This window comes from Girardinichthys multiradiatus, chromosome 11 (genome assembly GCF_021462225.1).
Source record: "Girardinichthys multiradiatus isolate DD_20200921_A chromosome 11, DD_fGirMul_XY1, whole genome shotgun sequence".
NCBI classification, from domain to species: Eukaryota; Metazoa; Chordata; class Actinopteri; order Cyprinodontiformes; family Goodeidae; genus Girardinichthys; species Girardinichthys multiradiatus.
Window position 1 is genome coordinate 22,340,334 of NC_061804.1, and position 23,502 is coordinate 22,363,835.

The 23,502-nt window shown below is 38.2% G+C and overlaps 2 protein-coding genes across 2 annotated transcripts in view; both read left to right on the forward strand.

Moving 5' to 3' along the window:
* frem2a (FRAS1 related extracellular matrix 2a) overlaps window positions 1–11,319 on the forward strand; it is a 141,252-nt gene extending 129,933 nt beyond the window's left edge. The window contains exons 17-24 of the mRNA XM_047380009.1: window positions 4,726–4,918; window positions 4,998–5,123; window positions 5,217–5,344; window positions 6,250–6,384; window positions 6,502–6,628; window positions 6,907–7,094; window positions 7,213–7,359; window positions 7,805–11,319. Of these exons, the coding sequence (XP_047235965.1) occupies window positions 4,726–4,918; window positions 4,998–5,123; window positions 5,217–5,344; window positions 6,250–6,384; window positions 6,502–6,628; window positions 6,907–7,094; window positions 7,213–7,359; window positions 7,805–8,338 (1,578 nt within the window). The 3' untranslated portion in view covers window positions 8,339–11,319. The remainder of the gene's footprint in view (window positions 1–4,725; window positions 4,919–4,997; window positions 5,124–5,216; window positions 5,345–6,249; window positions 6,385–6,501; window positions 6,629–6,906; window positions 7,095–7,212; window positions 7,360–7,804) is intronic.
* Window positions 11,320–13,957: 2,638 nt separating this feature from the next.
* Window positions 13,958–21,548, forward strand: trim47 (tripartite motif containing 47). Its single transcript, XM_047379724.1, has 8 exons — window positions 13,958–14,215; window positions 14,572–14,783; window positions 15,422–15,467; window positions 15,642–15,737; window positions 17,256–17,480; window positions 17,678–17,700; window positions 17,779–17,900; window positions 19,519–21,548. The coding sequence occupies exons 1-8, from the start codon at window positions 14,033–14,035 to the stop codon at window positions 20,046–20,048; spliced, it is 1,437 nt and encodes a 478-aa protein (XP_047235680.1). The 5' UTR covers window positions 13,958–14,032; the 3' UTR covers window positions 20,049–21,548.
* The last annotated feature ends 1,954 nt before the right edge of the window (window positions 21,549–23,502 follow it).

A 23,502-nucleotide genomic window follows, 5' to 3' on the forward strand; every position in this document is an offset into this window, starting at 1 on the left:
AAAAATAGAAAATCACATAGAAGCCAGCCATTGTGCACGAAGGTTTGTTCAACACTTATAATTATTATAGTATAAAGGAATCTTGAGCTGAGGAGGCCAATGTGCCATTGCATTAGTGAGACACATTAGCGTGTCATAAATAGGTTGCACATATATTGAATGAAAATCCTTTCTATTCATAAATTAATATTCACTTACAGCTTGACCCTTATAGCAATATCAGTGTAGTCCATAGCTGTGATTACATTCAGAAATCGGTTCATCGCTGCAAATGAGAGCCATAGTTTAGGGGAACTTTATATATCTGAACATACGAATGAGGCTGTCCCATATGGCTGGCATGGCACGGCTCGGGGATGACTGTTAAATACCCGACCTATCAGTCAGCTCGCTCTGAAAAGCTTCGGTTGAAAGGACCGCGGCATAGTGAGAACTTCCCTCTGTAACACTGAGTGAGCTCCATGCAGAACTTCAAAATAATTGCCCTGGGCAATCTAAACCGTCCGATAAGCCATGCATCATCATGTCCCAGCTGGTCAGTAAAATCTCTGAATCAAACGTTCCCTCTGACATCTTCTATCCTCCACTTGTGCCAAAGCCATCGTTCCACAGTTACAATTACCTTTACGCAGCTATTTATGGACATCTGTGATTGTCTACAACTTGTCCACCGCAGGAATCATCACACCTGACTTGTTAGGAATTAATCTGCTGATCCAACATGTTTTCTTTCTCAGTGAGAATGAAAGTCCCCCTTAGATGATTCACATACATTTTATGTTCCTCAGTGCATAGACGGATGAGCATGTCCATCTACATGTGACAAATACACAGGGAGTTTCAGTTTACATCCAACTGAGGTTGTTTCCATCATTTTCTGATGGGTGTTATGTTATTGTATGAGGCTAAATGTAATTCAGTTGCATCGCTCTGGTTTAAACCATACAAGCTCAAACTAATGAGAAAAGCATCAGGTTTGATGCTCCATGAATTACATAAAGCTAAATGAGTCATATTTCAGTGGATTTAGGTGAGTTTTAGTTTTCTGTAGTTTATTATTGTCGATTGAAAAAGTTTACATGGCTTAGGCACATTTTCATGGCAGGTCAAAAGTTTGCGTAAATTTACACCCACTTCCACGCAACATTCATTTTTGTACATGCCAGGTTGTGAGTAAAACATTGCACAAGGTGAGCCCCCTGAATCCTTACTGCTGTGATTATGAATATGAATATATTATTTAATAGTAATACTTTAATATTTTATTAAATAATATTTCGGTCTGTTAAGGGTTGTCCTGTGAATACCAGCCCAATAAGGTGGTGATATTAGGACAAAATTGAAAGGGATGAGCCAAGCTCTGACATTATTGAACAGCATAAACTCTGCACACACACAGACTGAATTCACACAATTTCTTAAAATACAAGAATTTATTAACAAAAATAAGTCAACTCAAAGTCAAACATATTTCAATCAACAAACTCTTTACTATGCTAAAACAATCCAACTAAACTACCAAGCAGAATGAAAGAATAAGGACTAATGGGCTATGTACAATATAAAGAAGTTGATCAAAGATGGTTGAAAACCATGACCAAAAGAGTGATGCAACATTACCATGCAATGTTTATGTTTGAGAACCAAGGATTATCTTGAAGAATCTGGAAATGAAGTTAAGTTAGTCTTGGAACCAACTTGGGCAATAATCAGCATACGTTTAGACAACCATTCACAATGCAAGATCAGATAAAATATTATTTTAATAAAATAATATTTTAAAGAATGATTTGCTGAATAAAACCAACATTCTGGATGACCAATTCTCAGCGGTGTTTAATTAGCTGCCTTTATTTGTTAAAATAATATTTAAATAAATATTATTATGGAAATAGTAAAATAATATTTAAGGTGATATTAGTTTGAATAACAACCAGATTTTAGAGAAATGGGGCTTAATGGTGTTTAACTTAGTTTTAGAAAAATAATATTTAGGAAAATATTATTTTACTAGAATTGAAAACTAAGAACCATTTTGGGTAAATGATCTTTAGTAGGCAAGCACGTGTTCTTAGCTGTTAGCGGTTGGAGCTAACAAAAGAAGCTTATAGCTTATCATCAGAATCAAACACCTACCTTTAAAATACCATTGATAAAAGGGTTAAAATGCATAAGCCTGGACGGCGCATTATGTCCAATCTTCTGTGTTTAAAATCACCCTTTAAATAAAGTTTGTCTTAACTTTAAAAAAACATAAACACAGAACAGACAAACTGAGCACATGAGCTTACAGCTAATCTGCTAGCACTAAGGTGGCTGAGTTTTCAACACAAACAAAACCAAACGTCATAAAACCAAAAATGTTTAGATTATTTCACTCTAAACTACTTCTCTCTGCCCAAAACACAACCTCTTACATGAACCGTGCTCAGGAAAAGTTGTCCGGGGCGACGAAGTTGAAGAAAGCATCCACAGTGAACAAAGGGTTAACTGCAGTTAACCTCCGTAGCTGTGTGGGGGGTCCCGGCCAAACTGCACATTACTGCTGTAACCACGGTGACGCAGTTCTGTTGTCCTTCCTTCAGACCAGAAAAACTGCTCCACTCAGCGTTGTAGAGACAGGGTCTCTGCTGGGAACTCTCTGGAACACAGTTTGCTTCTGTAGACCTCAGAGAGAAAGTCAAGCAACGCTTGTACCTTAATTACCCAGTTCATGAATGAATACCGGATACACAAACAGCAATTCATTCCTACTTAACTTAGTGCATATGATCGTGTGATCGTATGACACTCTTGGATCCAGTTTGAAGAGTTATGTCTGTTTGCCAGCAAAGAGACATTAGCGCTGTGTCCCTCCGTCCAGTTCTGCGTGGAAGAGGACAGTCTGTTGCCAAAGCGGGGTTTTTATTTGAACAGTGATGGCACGAGAAGTCCGCTGTTACTCTTGTTCCTGGCTGTGCTGAAAGTAGGTTAATGCGATTTATTTTGAAAGTTCCAGAAAAGTTCTTACTGGCCTTTAGTTTTGTAACCCATGGCTGGGGGGTCCCAACATTACAAATCAAAATTTCTGTTTGCATCTCGTCTGCAGATGTTTCAGTTATTACAATGCACCTTTGTAGTGGTCCTTAGATAGTTTCTGTGGATATAGACAATGGGAATGTCCTGCTGTTATTTTGTCCCCCTCCAGTCTTGTGGAATTTTGTATAACTGTGACAGCGCATGTGATGCAGAAAGAGATGGAGAGGAGGTAAAAATAATAGTTGCTGGGAACAGCAATAGCACACATTAGTTATATGTGAGACTTGTGATCCACAAGGCACTTTACACTTTACAGGAACATATAATATAGACTCTTTTAAAGCCAATTACATACATTCCAGTTGGATTCTGGTTATGAGACAATGCAGTCAAGTTGGTAACAAGTTTTCTATCTAAGATAACCCAAATGCATTGAGTCACTGACTTTGGAGCAACCCCTCCTCCTAAACGTACATGTGGAAAAAGTGGACACTTGATTGCATCCAGTCATTAACTGTGCAGAAATCCCTCATACTCTGCATGTATGTTGCAACAGTGGTAAGGTAAACAGGAAGAAACCTCCAGTAGAACCTATTTTAGTGTGAGCGGCCATTTGTCGTGACCGACTGGGGTCTTGATAAGACACAGCAGACACACAAAAAGCACATAGGCACTTTTCCAGGGTTGAGCTAATAGTAAAATTATGGGAATTATGGAAGTAAATACAGTTAGTCACAGCAAGATCTCATTCACAGTTTGTCTAGGACAGAGACAGGTTTAAAGACAGAGTTAAGTTTATCATAGAGAGTTAAGTTTGTCATAGAGAAAATGAAGTTATTGGCAGGAGTAGCTCTGCCTATGCCAAACACAAAGCGGAAAATGTAAATTGAATTGAAATAGGATTGTTACAGCAGAGGGAATAGCATTGTAGCTTTTTTTCTCCTCTGACACTTTTTCCTCCAGTTCCGTAATGGAATATCTAATTTAAAACAATTTCACTCTATGCCAGTTAAATATAATGTGTCAATTCAGCTGTTTTCAAAAAAGAGCTTCAAATTTGGGTAAAGTCTTGTGATTCGAATCTTTAAAGCCAGATTAAAAACCAAAATATTGGTAAGGAGTGACATCTAGTGGTAGCGTTTTGGGAATTGCATTCATAAAAGCTGAATGTGATTAAATAAATTGCATTAACTTAATTAATAACTAAGGAAATAAATAAGGAATGTATATCCAGTCTACCTTCAGACATGATCAGTTTGAAGCCTTAAATCGCGGACGCAGCTTGCTTTGAAACATAATAGTAATGTCAGTATAAGCCTACATCACTGCCCACTGGTTGTTTGTGTACAACACAAGAAGGCGTGCCTGCATCTTGACATTGACATTTCTGCAACACATTGAGTAGGAGTGGAAGACTTCTAGGACCTTGAGGAGTAGAGCACTGTGTTCATCTGTTACATCTATTCTGTACTTATTATAGTTTTTCCACCAACAATCATTTCTTTATCTGAAAGGTTGTAACATGTTTTATTAGACTGCTTTAAACAAATACCTATAAGTACAGAGGAAGGTGCTGTTTTATATAAAATATGAACTTCACTCTTTGAAAGACTTATTTAAATAACTAAAGCATAAAACAATAATCGGAGATGTCTGCATTCAGTTGAACAAAGTTCTCACTCACATCCACGTAAAACCTCTTTATAGGTGCTGAACCTGGTCCAATCTTACGTGACCCTACGTGTGCCTCTTTACGTGTCTTATGTGTTCCACTCACCCCTGGGCACCGGCGGCTGGCAGCATTTTGACCTCCAGTCAGAGCTTCGTCTCACTTTTGTGTACGACACCGCCATTCTGTGGAAGGACGGCATCGGCAGCCCCCCACAGGCAGGGCTGCAGGGTAGGTTCCATATCAGAAAGAGCATGTGCTTCATTAAAAATGAGTTCTTTTAAAAATTATATATATTTTTTTTTCCTAGGATTATTGTATCCTACCAGCATGCGCATTAATGAGCAGGGACGTTTGATAGTGAATTTCCACACCAAAGCTCATTTCAGGGGTCTGTTTGTTGAGTCTCATTCCTCAGGGAGAATTAAAAGAACCGGTAAGACTGGCTGACATTGTTATGCAAAATATTAAAACAAAATAATTATTGGTGATGCTGATACCTCTTTTAAACTTCTTAAAATGTGTCTAGCAACATCCATGGCATCCATGGTGATGAGTGTGGACCACCCAGGCCTGACATTTAACCTCACCTTAGTGAGGAGTGAGCCCACCTACAACCAACCTGTCCAGCAATGGACCTTCATCTCGGATTTTGCTGTAAGACATTATGTATTTTTCTCAGTTTTGTACCGTGATTAGGTCAGTATGAGATTCTCACAGTGTGCTAACCCTAAGTGAAAATGCTGCTGTTTTACAGTATCCCTGTATTTACTCAAAAAAGTAAAACAAACGTGTATCTTGATGCCAACAATGCAGACGAGCTGAAGGACAATATCAAGTTAATCGGGCTACCTTAACGACAAGTTAACCTCCCTGTTATGCCATATAAATGCAGTAATTCAAGCTAAAGGAGCCCCAACAATTACTGTGTGCATATACTATACAGTACATGGCCATACTTTTTGGTAGGCCAACATCTTTGTATTAAAAAACTACTTTTTATTGGTCTTTGTAGTATTTAAAGTTTTTAAAAAACAAATTTTTGGGTTGCCCTATGATGGATTGGTAACCTGTCCAGAGTGTACCCTGCCCCTCGGCCCCATGCAGATAGGCAACAACCCACCCACGACCCTGCAAGGACAAGTGGGTATAGACAATGGTTGGAGGGATGGATAATTATGGCTTTTCATTTGCTGTAACCCTCAAATAACCTTTAAACTTTACCAAAATAAACGCTTGTAATATGTTACTCTGTGTAACTGAAAAATGTTACTGGCATAAAAAACTTTTGGAATATATTCAGAGTCACTGAGAATCAGTTGTAATGTTATCTGTAGTATTTATTTGTTTTATTTGGATTTTCTCCTGAACTTTCTCTGGCAACCCATTAAAAAGGCTTTCGTAGAACCCATCTGATGTAGAATTGTAACAGCTCTGAACCTTAACTTTTTAAAACCTTGATGTACTTTGATACCAGTAACCGGCCCCTGTCTAAGCTTTATAAACAACCTGAGGGTCACAATATAGGGACATACTAATATTTTTGTGTTCCTCGTATACAGGTCAGAGATTATTCTGGAACATACACAGTAAAACTGATCCCCTGTACAACATCTCAGAATATGGAATACACTGTTCCACCTGTCTGCAGTCCCAGAGAACATCTCACTTTTGACCTCGACATTAGATTTCAACAAGTAAGAATAATCATTTCATGGAAAATCCACTTATGGAACATTTGTGTTTGGTTTTTTTGTCATTTTTTGTCAGGAGTTGTGCTCTTCACTCACTTACATTACTGCATCCTTCGTTAGGTGAGCGACCCAGTTGCAGTGGAATTTAGTCTAAATACTCAGATGTTCTTGCTGTCCAAAAAGAGCCTCTGGCTTTCTGATGGATCTTTGGGTTTTGGTCAGGAAAGTGATGTTGCCTTTTCTGAAGGTGCGACTTTCTATTTTCTTCATTCATTTTGCAAACCTGCATGCTACTTTGATTTCAGTTGTTGTTTTTTTTGCAAAGATTTCATTTAAAATGATACTGACTTAAATGAATTAAGGAAAGTACTGTATTTACAGCTTATGGGTGAGTGCATTATCTTTGAAATTACATTTTATAACCGGGTTCTCCACTTGATTGGTATTTTCAAAGCATGGGTACTCAGAGGGTTAAACTGGATAATAGAATAGCACTTAAAACTTAAGCATTTTTACCTCTTATAGGTGACACAATATACGGTCGTGTCATGGTGGATCCAGTGCAGAATCTGGGAGATTCCTTCTTCTGCAGCATAGAGAAGGTGTTTCTCTGTACTGGTGCTGATGGCTACGTGCCCAAATATAACCCAACCAAGTTTGAATTTGGCTGTCTGGCAGACTCTCCATCATTACTATACAGATTCAAGATTCTTGTGAGTATACAAAGGTCTCTGTGTAACAAGTCTCTGTAAAACGTTATTTATGACTGCTATAAAAATCTTTTCACTTCACTTCCTTTTATTCATAAACCAAAATCGCTTGACTCACCAGGACAAGGACCAGCCAGAGACTCAGGCACGAGTGTTCGGAGATGTCAGTTTTAATGCAGTGCTGGCAGTAGATGATCTATCAGCTATGTCTCTTGTCAGACAACCAGGATCTGATGGGTTTAGACTGGACTCTACCGCCATGTTCCAAGTATGGCATGTCTTACTGTACTTATGCACTTATCAGAATGTTGATGCTGATTTCTGATCTCCGATTTTGCTATAATTGAAGAGGGTGTAAGAGAACATTGAAAAGCTTTTTTCTAACCTTTCTTTAGGAGAAGAGGTGATTTCATGCTGTGCAGAGTGGGCATGAAAAAAATTACAAAGTGTGGTATGGAAGGGATATGCTCTAGGTAAACATGCCATGAGAGAGAAGAGTCATTTTAAAACAGGGATTTACAAATGTTTTAAAACGGGTCTCAGACTCTGAGTGTTTCTTTATTTTGTTAGTCAACAATGAGCTTTATTTAATAAGTCTGTCACAGATATTTGCTTTTTGCAGCAGAATGTTTCATGTCATGTCCTGTTGTGTTTTTTCCTTCTAACTATCTATAGCCTTTTTGTTGACTGTTTCTAACTTTTCTCACTCTCAGGTTGCTGCAGGGCGTGAGTGGTATATACACACCATTTACACTGTTCGCTCCAAAGAGAACACCAACAGGGGCATTGGGAGACGCAGCCTAGAGTCCCACTCTTTTGTTTCCACTTTGACATCCTCAAGCAATAAAAGGCATCGCAGGAGAAGGTCTGCTGGCGATGAAATCCCAGCCATCGCTGAAAATATTGAAATAGAGAACAGCCGGGGCACCAACATTATGCATATTGCTTTGGACCATACCAAGAGGAGGTCGAAGGGAATGGATGAGCTGTTTCCTGGTGGCCGAGGACTCAGAGAGTTGAACACCGATGACCAAGAGGAAAGTCTAGTGAGCATAGTGGGGGCACTGGTGGGGCTGCTGCTGACGGTTCTCATTATTGTCACCATTGCACTGGTACTGAGATCCAGACAGAAAGATGGGAAGGAGGTTTGGAGCGAGGGGGTGCAGGAGGTGGTGAAAGGGTCTGTCAGCACCGAACCCATGCTGGTGGTGAGAATGCAAGACTGTCAAAACAGCTCTGAGGTCTGAGCAGTGAATGCATGGATTGGACAAACAGACACAGGGGATATGTGGGCGGTTTTATATGTCCTTTTCTTTTTCTGAGTTACTTTCACAACACCAAAAATAATTTAACTGGGCAAATGTGTTCTTGAGCGTGCCTGATAATGTTACCACTGTACTGAATTCATTCAAGTGCACTCAGTTCAACACTATTATGCCATATGTTTATTTATCATTTCAGTTTCTGCTGCTAGTACCATGGTATTTCCAGTCTCGGGTACTGGTTTTATTGTGTCTAAAAGTGCCTGAAGAAACTCTAATCCTTCAGGACAGTCAACTCCAGCTTTCGTAAGGATGACGCAGACTAATGATGCAGTGCTGGAAGGAGGCATGGGCCAGTATGCGTTATTTAGGAATGTTTAAAAAAAATGTCACGATTTAATCCCTTTGTTTAAAATAAAATGGCAACAATTCTTACTATTGCAGCTAAGATAATAAAACATATTACCGTTACAATATTTGTCACTGTATGCTACCTATATTCCTGGCAGCATTGCAACTTTCACAGATATTTTGTCTAATTTTGTCTAATCAATTGCCCAAAGTGAAAAAGGATTAATTCTGAGAATAGTGGATTATTTGTAATAGGTTGACGACAGACAAGGAATCAAGATGAATGCCGAATTTAAATAAGAGGCAATCACTGAACAGCTTGTTTATTTGCTCCATTTTGCTCAAGTTACAACTGAACACCAGGGAAGAAACGTTGGCTTCTGTAGATGAATAACAGCAATGCTGCGAGCAGATCAGATTTTAGGTTTAGTAAATAATGCTCAATGTTGGTACACCCTTTGATCATCAATAATTTGTTTGTTGATCACGTCCCGTTTTCTTCATCCCTAACAGCATTCTTCACCTACAGCAGAAAACTGCCTCTAAAAATGCACAGGTATTGAGCTGTCTGATTTTAAAGTATAGAAAATTATTAATATTAATATTGACTTAAATTGTATTTTTACCTTTGTTCTTCCATAGCAATTGGATTTATGAAACAGCAAAATGTGATGGTATATGTAATCAGAGTTCATTTCTCCAGGTCATACTTGCAATCTTTGAGTTGAGAGTGCATCCCATTTAAACTATCAAAGTTGATATTCTCATGTTTTTTCATCTGTATTTTATCTGATGTTAGCAGTTTAATTAGCATGACTATCTTGCTCCGGTAGCTAGCATGCAACTGGTAGCTTGAACTCCAGCACACAGTGTGCGATTTCAACAATCGCACAGGGCTCGAACATGTCACTGTGGATAAGAGCAACATTATACTTTATAGTATCTCCTGATTTGTTGTTGCAACAGATTCTTGTCAGAAAGCTCCAACAGAGACATCAGTTCAACAATAAAGTGACTACAGTAACTGGAGGGAAAGCTGGTTTGAAGGAAAAGAGACAACTGTAGGAGTGTTTGTGGATGGTTAAAAGAGGTTGGATGCTGGATGATAACTGCAAATTAACAGATATGTCGCAACTTTAAACAGTTGAAACTTTCGACGGAAAATCTTAGCAGTATAATGTAATACTGTTAGCCCATGCCTAGCTTCTACTTTATTCCTAGCAAATGAAAGTATTTATACTGAGATTTTCCCCTAAAAAAAAACCTGGCGGTCATCAAACAATCGGGCGTCCGATGCTTACAGTTTCACCCTTATGTTTTCTGCATCCTGCAAAAGATTATTAAGGATATTAGGGATATATTAGGGATTCAAAAGGGTGCAAGGGGATGCTGCATCTATTTTGCCATTTCAGCATACTTTGAAAAATACAAATCATCTTTTCTTGCTTTCCAAGAGGATAATCATCATTTCTGTAGAGTGGTTGTTAGAAAAATCCCTCTGGATTTTCCAATTTATTGTGGAAAACAAAAAACCAAACAGTCACTTCATTATAAAATATCCTAGCCTTGCAGTCCCACTAGATAAATCCAGCATCTGACAGGATTTTTGCTTGCTTATTTGTTGAGCTAATATTTTTTTTATGTATCCCTTTTTTAAATACCATATGGCATAATATCACTTTTTCTGACTATGTTTTTTTATGACCGATTGTGGGTTTACTTATATGAACCACCCTGAATGTTGGTGAGCCACTGTGTTTTTGCTAGGATATTGTCATATTTATTAAAAGTTAATGGAAAGATTTCTTTTTAACCACAGGAGGTTACGGTATGCTTGTATAAAAATGTTCATCTCATTAGTTATTTCTTTTGCTTCAAATGGGCACAGTGTAGTAGTTTTGACTGAAGAGAATCTCCAGAAAGCCACTTTCAGCCTCTTTGTCACACTACAGAAGAGTCTGGTGCTGTGACAATGAAAAGATGTATCTGCGCCTGACGATCTGACCTCTGTTTCTCTCACAATGTGTATTTCAAAGCTTTATTTCTTGGCAGTTTTGTGTAGATTTATCGTTTTCAACCAAGCAATGCACACATAAGAGCTGCTTACAGATCACTATAGGGCAGAGTATAGCTTTTGCTATTTTACATATGTTCATGGTTTTATTAAGATCTGAATTGTACAGTTTAGATGTAGTGTTAAGTCAGTGTCTTACTCTGCTTTGAACATGTTCAGATCAGTGTGCTTGAACGTTTGTCTCATAATGATGCTGTGAGTCATCACTGTATAATTATGGCTTATATTTATCAGGGTAAGCTAATGTGGTGATGAGGTGTAAATCAATAGGAAACATGAAAATGTAAGATCCTGCTGAGATCCAACTGTGATTTTTATTTTGGACCCTGATGAATCAGAAAATGCCATCGTATCTAACATCAAATGCACTTTTTTGCATCACAACACTTACATGTCGATACAAGCTATGCAATGTAACGTACACTCCACAGTCAGTCATTTACATAGAGGCCACAATTTCAGCACAATCAATCTTGGTATTGTCTTTTTATTAATTCATTTTTATGTAAATGTAATTAATAATAAATATTGTTTACTGGTGCCTGCTGGTCCGTCCTGTGTTATCAGTTCTTGTGTAGAGTTTTATAGATGCAGTGCTTCTGTCAAATACAGAAACAATGAGTTATGACAAATAAAACACTAAATATTGAACTTATCAACAGTTCTCTGAAATTAAGATATGTGAAGTGTAGTGAAATGACAGAATAAGTATTTAACACCTGAAGAAAAGAAGCAGTAAAACGCCATAGAAAGCCAAGAAACCAACAGAAATCTGTTAGTATTTTTAAAAAGGAGCCCTGCTCCAAGTGGTGCCAATTAATATCAGTTGGTTTAGTCCAAACTGATGACCTATAAAAAATTGTTTTATTACCAAAGTGGTGCAGAACAAGCATCACAGCTCTCTCAAAACCTTTGCAACATCATTGTTGCAAACCATACTTATGTCATTGGACACAGACATATTTCTAAACTTCTGAATGTTCCAGTCAGCACCCTTGGGACCACAATCTGTAACATCAGTTCAACATAAACCAGCCAGAACTGGAGGCTTCTCTGGTTATTTCAGACAGAGTCAAAAGAATAACCAGAAATGTGGTCCAAGAACCAAGGAGCACTCACAAAGAGGTTCAGAATAACCTAAGAATAGCAGGTACAGTTGTATCATGAAAGCAATACGTAATGCCCTCAACCTCAAAGGCCTTACTCACTGCACAAGACTCCACTGTTAAAGGAAAGCATGTTGAAACTCATTTAAATGGTAAATGGTTTACTGACCATGGTATCACTGTGCTCAATTGGCCTGCCAACTCTCCTGACCTGAACCCCATAGAGAATCTGTGGGATATTGTGAAGAGAACGTTGAGAGACTCAAGACCCAACACTCTGGATGAGCTAAAGGCCGCTATCGAAGCATCCTGGGCCTCCATAAGACCTCAGCAGTGCCACAGGCTGATTGCCTCCATGCCACGCCGCATTGAAGCAGTTATTTCTGCCAAAGGATTCCCGACCAAGTATTGAGTGCATAACTGTACATGATTATTTGAAGGTTAACGTTTTTTGTATTAAAAACACTTTTCTTTTAATTGGTCGGATGAAATATGCTAATTTTGTGAGATAGGAATTTTGGGTTTTCATGAGCTGTATGCCAAAATCATCCGTATTAAGACAATAAAAGACCTGAAATATTTCAGTTAGTGTGCAATGAATCTAAAATATATGAATGTTAAATTTTCATCATTACATTATGGAAAATAATGAACTTTATCACAATATGCTAATATTTTGAGAAGGACCTGTATAACATGCAGTGGAAGTTTTTATACCCTTTTCCCGATGAACACCTTTGTAAAATTAGATCCCTTTGATCCTTTAGAACCTCTTTGCAAACTATTGCTTTATGAAAATGAGCAATTGTTAGGAAAACCCAACTAGGGCAGTTGAGCTTTGGAAATATAGACCATCACTTTCACTACAACAGGTATGTACCCAAGAAGACCAATGGTTGAAATTGGATCAAAAGGTGCATTAAAAAAGTAACCTGTGTGCACACTTATGCAACCAGGTTATTGCTTTTTTTCCTTCATTTTTTTCTTCCAAATAGGACTGTGTTTTTCAATTGAAATGTATAGGATTAAAGACACATTTAAGATGGATGGGAAAATGTTTCCAAAAATTCATCATGGTCTCATTTTCTTTTTAATCTCAAAAGCCTTGCAGTTTGACAGTGTTGAGACACTTTTGAGATATAGTGTATTTCTTAACATAGGGTTTCTTTCCCTTCCAGCGAACAAATGTATTCAAATTAAAGGCTGGATTTCACAAAATTAAGACGTGAGAGATTATGCTTCTGCAATAACAGATTAATTATTAAGGCTTTTTACTGTCTGTAGAAATACTTTTTTTATCAAGGTAATTAAATTACATATTGAACACAAAGCTATGGGACACAAGTGGGCATTGTTAGACATACATCAAAAGATTTTTTTTTTATTCATTCTTAATAATTGTACATTGTTGCGAAAGTACAATCAAGAACATAAACAAATATAATGGGGTCCGTTACCACAACTAAATATAGAAAAATAAAAGTGAACAATATAGTACGGGGGTCTGCTTAAGACATAAAATATTTCAAGAAGTGCTATTGTTTTTCCAAGTTTATAATTGTTTAAATTAAGTTTTCAAATAGAGGAAATGTATGTTTTTAAGTCAGTTTCTTTAAAATTAACATAAGTGGGCATATTGTTACTCCATACCATATTGTGGACGTAATATTTTGCTAGGATAATAATTAAACTGACTAAATTTATTACATCTGAAGAAAAGCTTGAATTGTTAAAGACAAGCAATATTTGAAATTTTGAAAATACAAGCTTCTTTCCAATTTTCTTTATAAGGAGACTTTGCAAATCTGACCAAAATATTACAAGAGAACATTCTACAAATAAATGTTCAATAATTTCACCCGCACACTGACAAAAAGAGCAGTTGCTACTGACATTTGGAAAGAAACGACAAAAATAATATTTTACTGGATAAAATCTATGTAAAATTTCGAACATTTAAAGAATGACCTCTGGGTCAAAACTTTAAGTTTGTCAACGGAAGAAATAAAGGAGGCGTGAAAGCGCAGAATCCTATTGGCTGGGACGGAGAATGACGTAGCACAAAGTCTCTTCTCTCTTCGTTCCTCTTCCCTCACTTCCTGCAGGAGCAGCGGTGTGTTGTCAAACTGCCGCTGTTGGCTTGTAAACATGGCGACCGCTGGAGCAACTGGAGACGACCTGAAGAAAGAGCTTACATGCGCTATATGTTTGGACTTCTTCAAAGACCCCGTGATACTTAAGTGCGGACATAATTTCTGTCGCTTTTGTATCTGCATGCACTGGGATGAAAATGGCGGAGACTACGGGTATCAGTGTCCTCAATGCCGGACGGTAAGTTGAGCCAGGCTAACTGCTTTTTTTTTTTTTTTTTTTTTTTACAGCCATGAAGGGTTGTTTTTTATTTGCTGAGAATGGGTGATGAGCAATTTTTTTATTATTACCAAAGTAAATTTTTTGGGGAACCTGCTGCTGTGAGAGGGCTTTAACTGTTATTTCGTTTTGTTAATGATAAAAACGTTAAAGGTTTACCAAATAGCAGGTTTACGTTAGAAAATTGAACTCGTACCGATTAGCCACTCAGCACTGTCTTTGGATACGGTTGCTATGACAGCTGTCGACAACCAACACAAACTGAAGAGCACTTTAGTTACCTAACAATATGTGTGTTTATTTCTTTGTTCTCTCAGGTGTTCAACAAAAGGAGCTTCACTAAAAACTACTTGGTGCAGAACCTAGTGGCCAAACTGGACGATCTGGAGCATCTTGGTTCTTCTCCTGCTCCTTCCAAGTCCATGAAACCGGATGGAAGGTGTGAGCAACATGGCGAAGAGCTGAAACTCTACTGCCAAACTGATAAGAGGCGCATTTGTGTTGTCTGCAGGGAATCCAGAGCTCATAGGTTGGTTGTGTCCTTCCTTTAGAAACCTTGAAACAGTTTAACTTTTTATTTGTTCAACATAATATGTGATAAAAAAGGGAACACAAGGACATAAATCCAAATATTGTAGAGAGCAACTAGAGTAAAACCCATTTCCCTTCTGAGTAGTCCATACAATGTATGTTCTCCTTTCCTTCAAGGGCAAGAGTAGGACAAAAAAAGTATTCCATCTGATACAAATCTAAAAGAATTTATTCTAATCTATAAATTAGAATAAACAAGATTACAAAAAGAGGAGAAAAGGAATGTAACTGCACAAATATTTGTGGATTTGTTTAACAACCTAGTTTGTTTTTTCATGATGGGATTACTTTTTGAAAGGGAAATGATAAATGATATTTTATTGAATTTGGCAAATCATTAAAATATGTAATTTTTGTAAGTGCATTTGAAATGCTTTAAAAGAAAAATGCACTTAGCAATTTTTGCTTGACTTCAAGGACATACACACACAGAGGTCTAGTTATTTTGTGAGCTAGGGACAAAATACTGAAATACATGTCAAGCTATAACCCAAACATCTGTTTTTTTTTATATATAGGAAGCTCTACAGAGAATTGTAAATAGCTCAAGTTGTGAACATAAACTTTGTTTTTCAGACACCATCAGGTTGCTCCAGTGCCAGAAGTTGTGAATGATATGAAGGTAAGACTAAATGCAGGAGACTTTAAAAGTGTGAATCAAAACGGTAATTTTGCAGATAGATCAGTTTATGGCATTTATTGTACATTCTAGTTGTTGCATTCAGACTTTACCTGTACAATGTGTTCTGTTTTTTTTATTTTTTTCTACTTGCATTATGGTGTTCATTTATTACAGATGGAGTTGAAAGTGAGGCTGATGGAGCTCAACTGGCAAAAGTCGCAATATTCCAAAATTAGGACAACGGATGAGCGGACTAAAAATGAAGTGCGGGTATGTGAAGTGCAATTTTATTTTTCTTTGCTTGTGGGATCTTCATAGCCTAAACTACATGAGTAAATTGCAGTGTGTTAAGGATTGTTTTAGTCTAAATATTTTGTACATTTTCAGGTTATAACAATGAACTGTGTTCAGCTCTGTACCGTAGCATTTTTAATTGTACCTATTTTGCAGTCATATAAAAAATTACCACACTACATTAAATATTCAGGGATTTCAAAATAAGTCCTCCCGTATTGATGGCTAATCTTTTTTACCCTTAGTTTTTTTTTTAAATTAAGGGTAACACACACCGGCGGCATGAAACGCACGTCAAGAACATTCCACAGCTGAGGCTTCAAGGCAGCAGTCCTTTTCAAACCTGAACATAAACACTAATGCCAGTAAATTCTGGCTCCAGTAACTGTGGTTGTTCTTCAATGGTTGTATGGTAGCACCGTTTCTGGTGGCAAAATAGTTCAAAATGGATGATATTTAAGTTGAAAAAGTTTACATTAACTACAATCTCGTCATTATAAGGACAATTGGTGGTGATTAGCTATTCTGGGGAGGGATCTAGTTGAAGAGTGTGGTAATATTTTAAAGCGGTCTAAAAAATTTACATGAACGTTTAATGGTAAAGCATTTTGGTGTAGTTGTACATGTTTTCCATGGTGGGTTACGCCACCTTCTGGCATAAATGGATAACTGCATTTGGCCACAATTCACAGATGTGTTCTGGGACTTCCGATGTGAGGTAAGACGTCAAAAGACAATGTGCGTTCCCCTTAACAGGTAAACACCTAAAAATGAACCCTGTTTATCCATTAAATAAAAGATATCAACAAATATGTATTCTAAGAAGTTAGCACACCCCAAGCCCTAACAGCTAGTCTTACCCCATTTGGTTGAAATCACTTCCTTGAGATGCTTTTTGTAGCCATCTACCAGTCCCCGACAGTCAGAGGAAAATCTGCCCCTATCCTCACTATCAGCTGCAAGTTTTTTGGGGGGATTTCCTGCTTGTACAGCCTTTTTCAAGTCACCCTGCAGCATCTCAGGGAGATTAAGGTCTGGACTTTAACTCCATTCCAGTGCCTTAGTTCAAATTTAGTTAAAACTACACGGCACAGTTCATATCTTAGTATGTTTGGGTCATTGTCATGTTGGCAGGTTTAGTTCTGTTTTTGCTGGACCTTTTTAACAGATGGTCTCACATTTTTCCTCAAGCACCCTTTGATAAATGATAGAACTCATGGTGGATTCTAGGATGGTGAGCAGATGAGGTCCTGCTGCAGCAAAGCTTTCACAAACCATGACACTTCCAAGTCCATACATGGAATACTGTATTTGGTTTATGCCAAACATTACTTGAATTTATTGCTTAAATTTCTCAGTAGTAGAAACTTTTATTAAATATCCATGTGTCCAAATATGTAAGAAAAATACACAGTCTTCTGTAGGGTATCTAATTTCTTCATGACTGTATATTAATTAGTTTGCCATGAATATTGAAACTTCTCTGTCTTCCAGTTGAAGAAGCAGCGACTCAAAGAGAAGATTGAAGCGGATGTAGGGGTCTTGGTCCAGTTCTTGTTGGATGAGCGAGACTCTTTTCTGGAGAGCTTGGACGCAGAGGAAGCCGCCTCTTTGTCTGTCGTTGACGACAACCTAGAGTTTGTTGAGAGTGAAGCAGCAGATTTGGACAAACTCATAGCAGATATTCATAGTCACATCGGCGGGAAGACTAACTTTGAGGTCAGTTGAGCATGAAGGTATCATCGCAATCTGTGCTGAACAGACACGTGTAACAAATGGAAGAATTTGGACATGCGGGCAGTTAAATAATGTGAACCAAAACCTTTAATGACTACTGTTGCTAAGTTTTATTTGCAGTAAATTAGTGATAAAATTCACTATGACAATTAAGGTAACATCTTTTTTTACTCCAACAGAGTCTTGCTGAAACATTTAACGAGTAAGTAACCCACAGCTGAAGACTTCATTAAATTTAAAAAGGAAAAAATTAATGTTAACATATTTATTTCCTCTCCAGAGCAATGCATCATAAGTCTTTCACATCCCTTGAGCCAGTCAGTTGCACCATTGAATTTACAGACTTCTCAGGGCCCTTCCAGCTCATCATGTGGAAGAAGATGATGCACGTGCTGCACACCAGTAAGTTTATGCAGCAAAAATTCCTTAAGATTACAGTAAAGATTACAGTAAAGATTACAGTAAAGATTACAGTGGTCACTGTTGAAACAAGAGATTCTCTACGCAAAAAACTTTGCTATAATTTAGTTTTTCTGCCTTGACAATAGATTGAGTTTCAGAACTGTAAAGATGATCTTTGTTCTTTCCTTATTTACATCCATGTTTGGGCTTGTTTTGTGATGTGCAACAGATATTTGAAACGTTGCACAAAAAAAAGGCAGGGGTGTTGTCGAACTGGAAGGATCTGAGTTTGTATCCGATTTTTGATCTTGGGGTTTGTAAAACTGGGACCTGCCAGTACTGATTTTAGCCAGTTGTTACTTCTCTTTAATTAAAGTAGAAAATATGTTTTTCAATGTTTAGATTAGAAGCAGTGGTGTGAGAGCAGTCACTGTTAAACAGGGTTTTACTGTTTTAGATAAAAAATTATGGAGTTGGCATTTTAAATTGTTTTTAGCATCTTATGTTTGAAATTAGCATGATTAGTTTGGTGAGCATGACTAACTGTAAACTACTGCAGTACACTGTTAGTGTTAATTACCATACACTAACTGTGAGATTTCCAAAACGCCGTCGCAACATTTCTAATTCGGCATCTTCCATGACAACTGTGCAGTAATACATTCAGCCTTCCTGGGATCGGCTGCAGTCGAGTAATTTTGTCCCTTTTGATGAAATGTCTCTGGGCATAATGTACTGTGGAAGACCAATTCATGGAGAGAAAAAGATTTTACAGAACAACCAAAATTGCAAAAATACAAAATGACTAAGAAGCAGAATGAGCAGCTCCTGCCCCTGTATGTGTGAAAAATGAAAGACTAAAGGAACTGCAATGCTCTAAACCTTTCATTTATATTTGAGGACACTTCGTGCAGTTAAAACATGTTTGTATTGTTCCATAGATGTTGTTCAGTGTTTTTCCATAAAATAAGATTGGAACATTGAAGGTGTATTGTGACCTTATAACACCTGGCAGTGTCAGTCATTAAAAAAAATCAGTATCTGAAATCTGCAGAGCAGGCTTTTTAAAGATCGGTGATCGACCAGAGAACTGCAATCGGTGCACCCCTAGTTTATGTTTCCCAACTTTATTTTACAACTCCTAACTAATATTAAAAAAGGCAAACTGAGTCTTCTTCCTGCAGTAAAAACATCCACACTGAGGACTGTAGTTGGTAGTGTGACTGTGACATAGTAGCTCTGAGGTATTGTGCGCTGACTTATTGGTAAAATAAGGGATTTTTATTCTTCGAGCAGCTCAACAGTGAGGACCGACCAGTCATCATCCATTTTCGAAGTGCGCCGCTAATATTTAAGCCTAATTATAATTGACACCCCTGACATTTTCATTATAGATCATTCAAGAGGATGTTATGGTGCTCAGATTGCTTGCATATTCATTTGAAACATTTAGTCATCACATGATGAGCGCCTTGTTCCACTATAGCATCAATAATGTATCCAATAAAAAGACTTACTTTATACGTCTCAGACCACCAATATATCATGGTTCTGACTGTCTCAGTGTTCACTGTTACCAGGAAGGTAAACTAAATGTTCCTTATTTCTTTCTGCATAGTGCCTCAGAACCTGACCTTGGACCCTGACACCGCTCACGCAAACCTGCTTATATCAGACTTTGACACCAAAGTGGAGGAGGGCCGCGTTCGCAGCCAGGAGCCAGACCTTCCGGGCCGCTTCAACCGGTTTTGCGGAGTCCTCGCCACAGCCCAGTATGCCAGCGGTCAGCACTACTGGGAAGTGGACGTCAGGGACAAAGGAGTGTGGTACCTGGGGGTGACGACTGAATGCAGCAACAGAAAGGGCTTTGTCAACCTCACTCCGTCTGCAGGATATTGGAGCCTCTGTCTGCAAGACCGACTGTACGCCAACGTGGAAGACGGCCGCATTCCCCTCGCCGACTACTGGAACTCCCCTCGCGTCGGTGTGTATCTGGACTATGATAACGGGCGCCTCAGTTTCTATGATGCGGTTACAATGAAGAGACTTTACATGTTCAACACCTGCTTCGAGGAGCCCGTCTATCCTTTCTTCAGCCCAGGGAAGAACGATGTAGGCAGCAGGCTGCAGATATGCCACTATTATTAACAGAGGTGTGATTAGTGGCTGTGGAGAGTCCAGCCCATGCTTTCAGGTTTATTAGACGGGCTGGAGTGATGATATGTTGCTTATTGGAGCTATGTTATTGTGTGCATTGAGCCGTCACCTGCTGGTCCTGCATTTTGAATATGCGGTTCAGATGAAATGAATATCAACCGGGTGTATTTTCTTTTTTCCCTGACTTGGACACAAACTGTAGGCTCACACCCCTATGGTGAGGGTTTGGAGAGGTGCTTTGCTGTTTACATATATCACTGTTTTGTGGGGTTGCAGATGCCTCAGATGTTCTTGGTGATTAAAGCATACTAACTTTATGCTTTATGTAACGTAGCTTTGCCAAACTTCATTACATTTGCTCATGGTTTCCATGCTTGTCTGGGGATTTCTCTTGAAGTCCATATTTCTAGAATTAATGGGTCAGACACAGGTTTTATGAAAACGGTTTTATCAAAAACATTTTAAAGCATCTTTATTTATCCTTATTTTATCTTACACATACACAGCTTTCATCTGTTGCCAGGCCGACTTTGTATTTCCAAGCGCCGGTTTTGCAGCGTAACTTTATTGAAAGCATGGAGTCATGTGGTTTAGAGACTTAAACAAATGTGAAATGTTTTATCCAGCTGCGAAGACGAAGAGCTGCAAGTCAAACGGGTACATTTTCATACACAGCAGCTAAATATTAAGCTGTATTCCAATACATTTAGCCACTTGGTGAATAAATATTTAGCTTCATACATTCCATCAATAGCCACAGTTATTCTGAGCAACAACTTGGATTTGACCGAAATGAAATGTTACAGAGTGTTGAATGTTGGCATTGTATCTTTTTGCTTTTATGTTTTATCTTATTTTGGTTATTGCTGTTCTATATGACTGATAAATAAATTTGCAATCCTTGTATCCTATGAACATGTACTGATATTTTTTTTTTAGTTTTTAACTTGTGCTGTTATGGATCTCTATATTGTTTTTTATTTTACTTTTTTGTTTGTGAACATGTGGTCTTGAATGGCCTTTGAAATGGCAAATTTTCAAGTTATTTCCGTTTTTTTTTTTTTTTATTAGACATTGCCATAAGTTAGTCCCGAAGAAACTGGTCTAAGTATTGGGATTATTTTGTTGCATCTTATGATTTTTTTCTGAGTGTGCATCTCAGTGGATTTTTTTACCCAGTTGTATTGGTTTCATTTACATATCCAGCTTAGGATTCTTTTCAGATGTGTCATAAAGTGCGGCTCCTGAATCTTGCCAAGTCTTATTTTAAGGCTATTACAATCTATGAATATTCATTATTTTTCTCTTTTTCATTTCAATAAAATGAGAGAAAAATACTTTTTTTTTTTTTTTTCTTTATTGTGATTTTTGTTTTTTTCATCCATTTCAGTTTCTTCTGAAACAAACAGGCCTCATTAATATATGCTCTGCCAAAATGATTCCAGTTTGGGTCCATCAGCTCATTAAATTCAATAAATGAATTCAGCAAGATGTCTGTTCACTTTTGTGGCTATGTGTAGGATTACATTTTTATTTGTAATATATTATGTATTATTGTTTTTTAAACGAAAAGTGAAATTCTTAAATATTTTCCCTTGGCCTTTACTTATGTGTGCTTTTATGCAACCATGTAACAATCACAACAAGAGGGCATATTTTCACCTGGATTGTTGCATCGTTCTTGCTTTTCTAGTCCAGCTTCCTCTGTTTTTTTTTTTTTTTAACCATAACAGACCAGTCTGGTGCTGCTGATTCATTTTTCTTATCCAGAACATTTAAGGAGGAGGTGAGAAAACTGTTTCATCTCCTTCTGCTCTGGAAGTGACTCAGAGGAGTGACTTTTTGGTGCTTCTCTATGGAGATGTGAGCTTAATGCAATTCACATAACAAAGATGCATTATTGTAAACCACTGTTTCATACAGCACAGTTTTGTTCAGAGTAAGGTGGCTTACTCGAATATTTTATTTATTCAGAAAGGTCCCGTTTAGGTACGGTACGTTTTTGCCAGAGAGTCCTTGTCATTTAATCCTGCATGTTAAGATTTTAAAACCCATTGCTGCTTAAATTTACATACAATTATATAAAAAAAAATACATTTAGATTGCTGTCTCTTATCTTAAAGTCAAGATAAGAGACACCAAGGAGGTGTACAAGAAGAAGCTGGAGAGCAAGCTCCAGCAAAACAATATCAAAGATGTGTGGACAGGGATGAAAAAGATCACCGGCTTCAAGCGGAAAGAAGATCAGACCGATGAAGGTCTGGACAGAGCCAATGAACTGAACACATTCTTCAATAGGTTCAGTTCAGAAAGAAGCTCAGCATCCTCCTCTCCTGCTCACAGCCAAACAGACATTCCACCTTCCTTTGACCCACAGGATCCACAGCTGTCCAGTAACACCTCACATTTTTTATCTTCCACCTCAACCATGGACCCTTCTGCTTCTACATGTTTGCCTTCAACCATATCAGAAGATGCTGATGCTTCCTTTGCTTCCCCCTTCCACCTGTGTGTCTCAAGAAGTCAGGTGAAGATGCAACTGGAGAGACTGAATCTGAATAAGGCTGCAGGTCCAGATCATGTCAGCCCTAGAGTTCTGAAGGCCTGTGCAGAGCAGCTCTGTGGGATTCTGCAGCACCTCTTCAACCTTAGCCTGGCCCAGAAGAAGGTTCCGGTGTTGTGGAAGACCTCCTGTCTTGTTCCGGTACCAAAGAAAACTCACCCATCAGTCCTCAATGACTATAGACCTGTTGCCCTGACATCTCACATCATGAAGGTCCTAGAGAGACTCCTGTTGGCCCACCTGAGTAAGCAAACAGTAAACCATCAGGACCCCCTTCAGTTTGCTTATCGCTGTGGAGTTGGAGTTGAAGATGCCATCATACACCTGCTTCAACAAACCCACTGTCATCTGGACAAAGCCAGCAGCACTGTGAGGATCATGTTCTTTCATTTCTCCAGTGCATTTTACACAATTCAACCTGATTTGCTTTGTCAGAAACTCCAGAAGACTCAGGTGGAGGCCTCAACAATCTCCTGGATCAAAGACTACCTGACAAACAGACCACAGTTTGTGAGACTGAAGGGTTGTGAGTCTAACCAGGTAGTCAGCAGCACAGGAGCACCACAGGGGACTGTACTCTCACCATTCCTTTTCACTCTGTACACCTCAGACTTCCAGTACAAGACAGACTCCTGTCATCTGCAGAAATACTCAGATGATTCTGCGGTTGTGGGGTGGATCAGAGATGGACAAGAAGATGAGTACAGGAAGGTGGTGGACCACTTTGTGGCATGGTGTGGAAACAATCATCTCATCTTGAACGTGACTAAAACAAAGGAGATGATTGTAGATTTTAAGAGAAACAGGAATAAGTCAAAAACTATTTCTATCATGGGAGAAGAAGTGGAGGTGGTGGAGGAGCATCAGAACCAGGGACTTAAA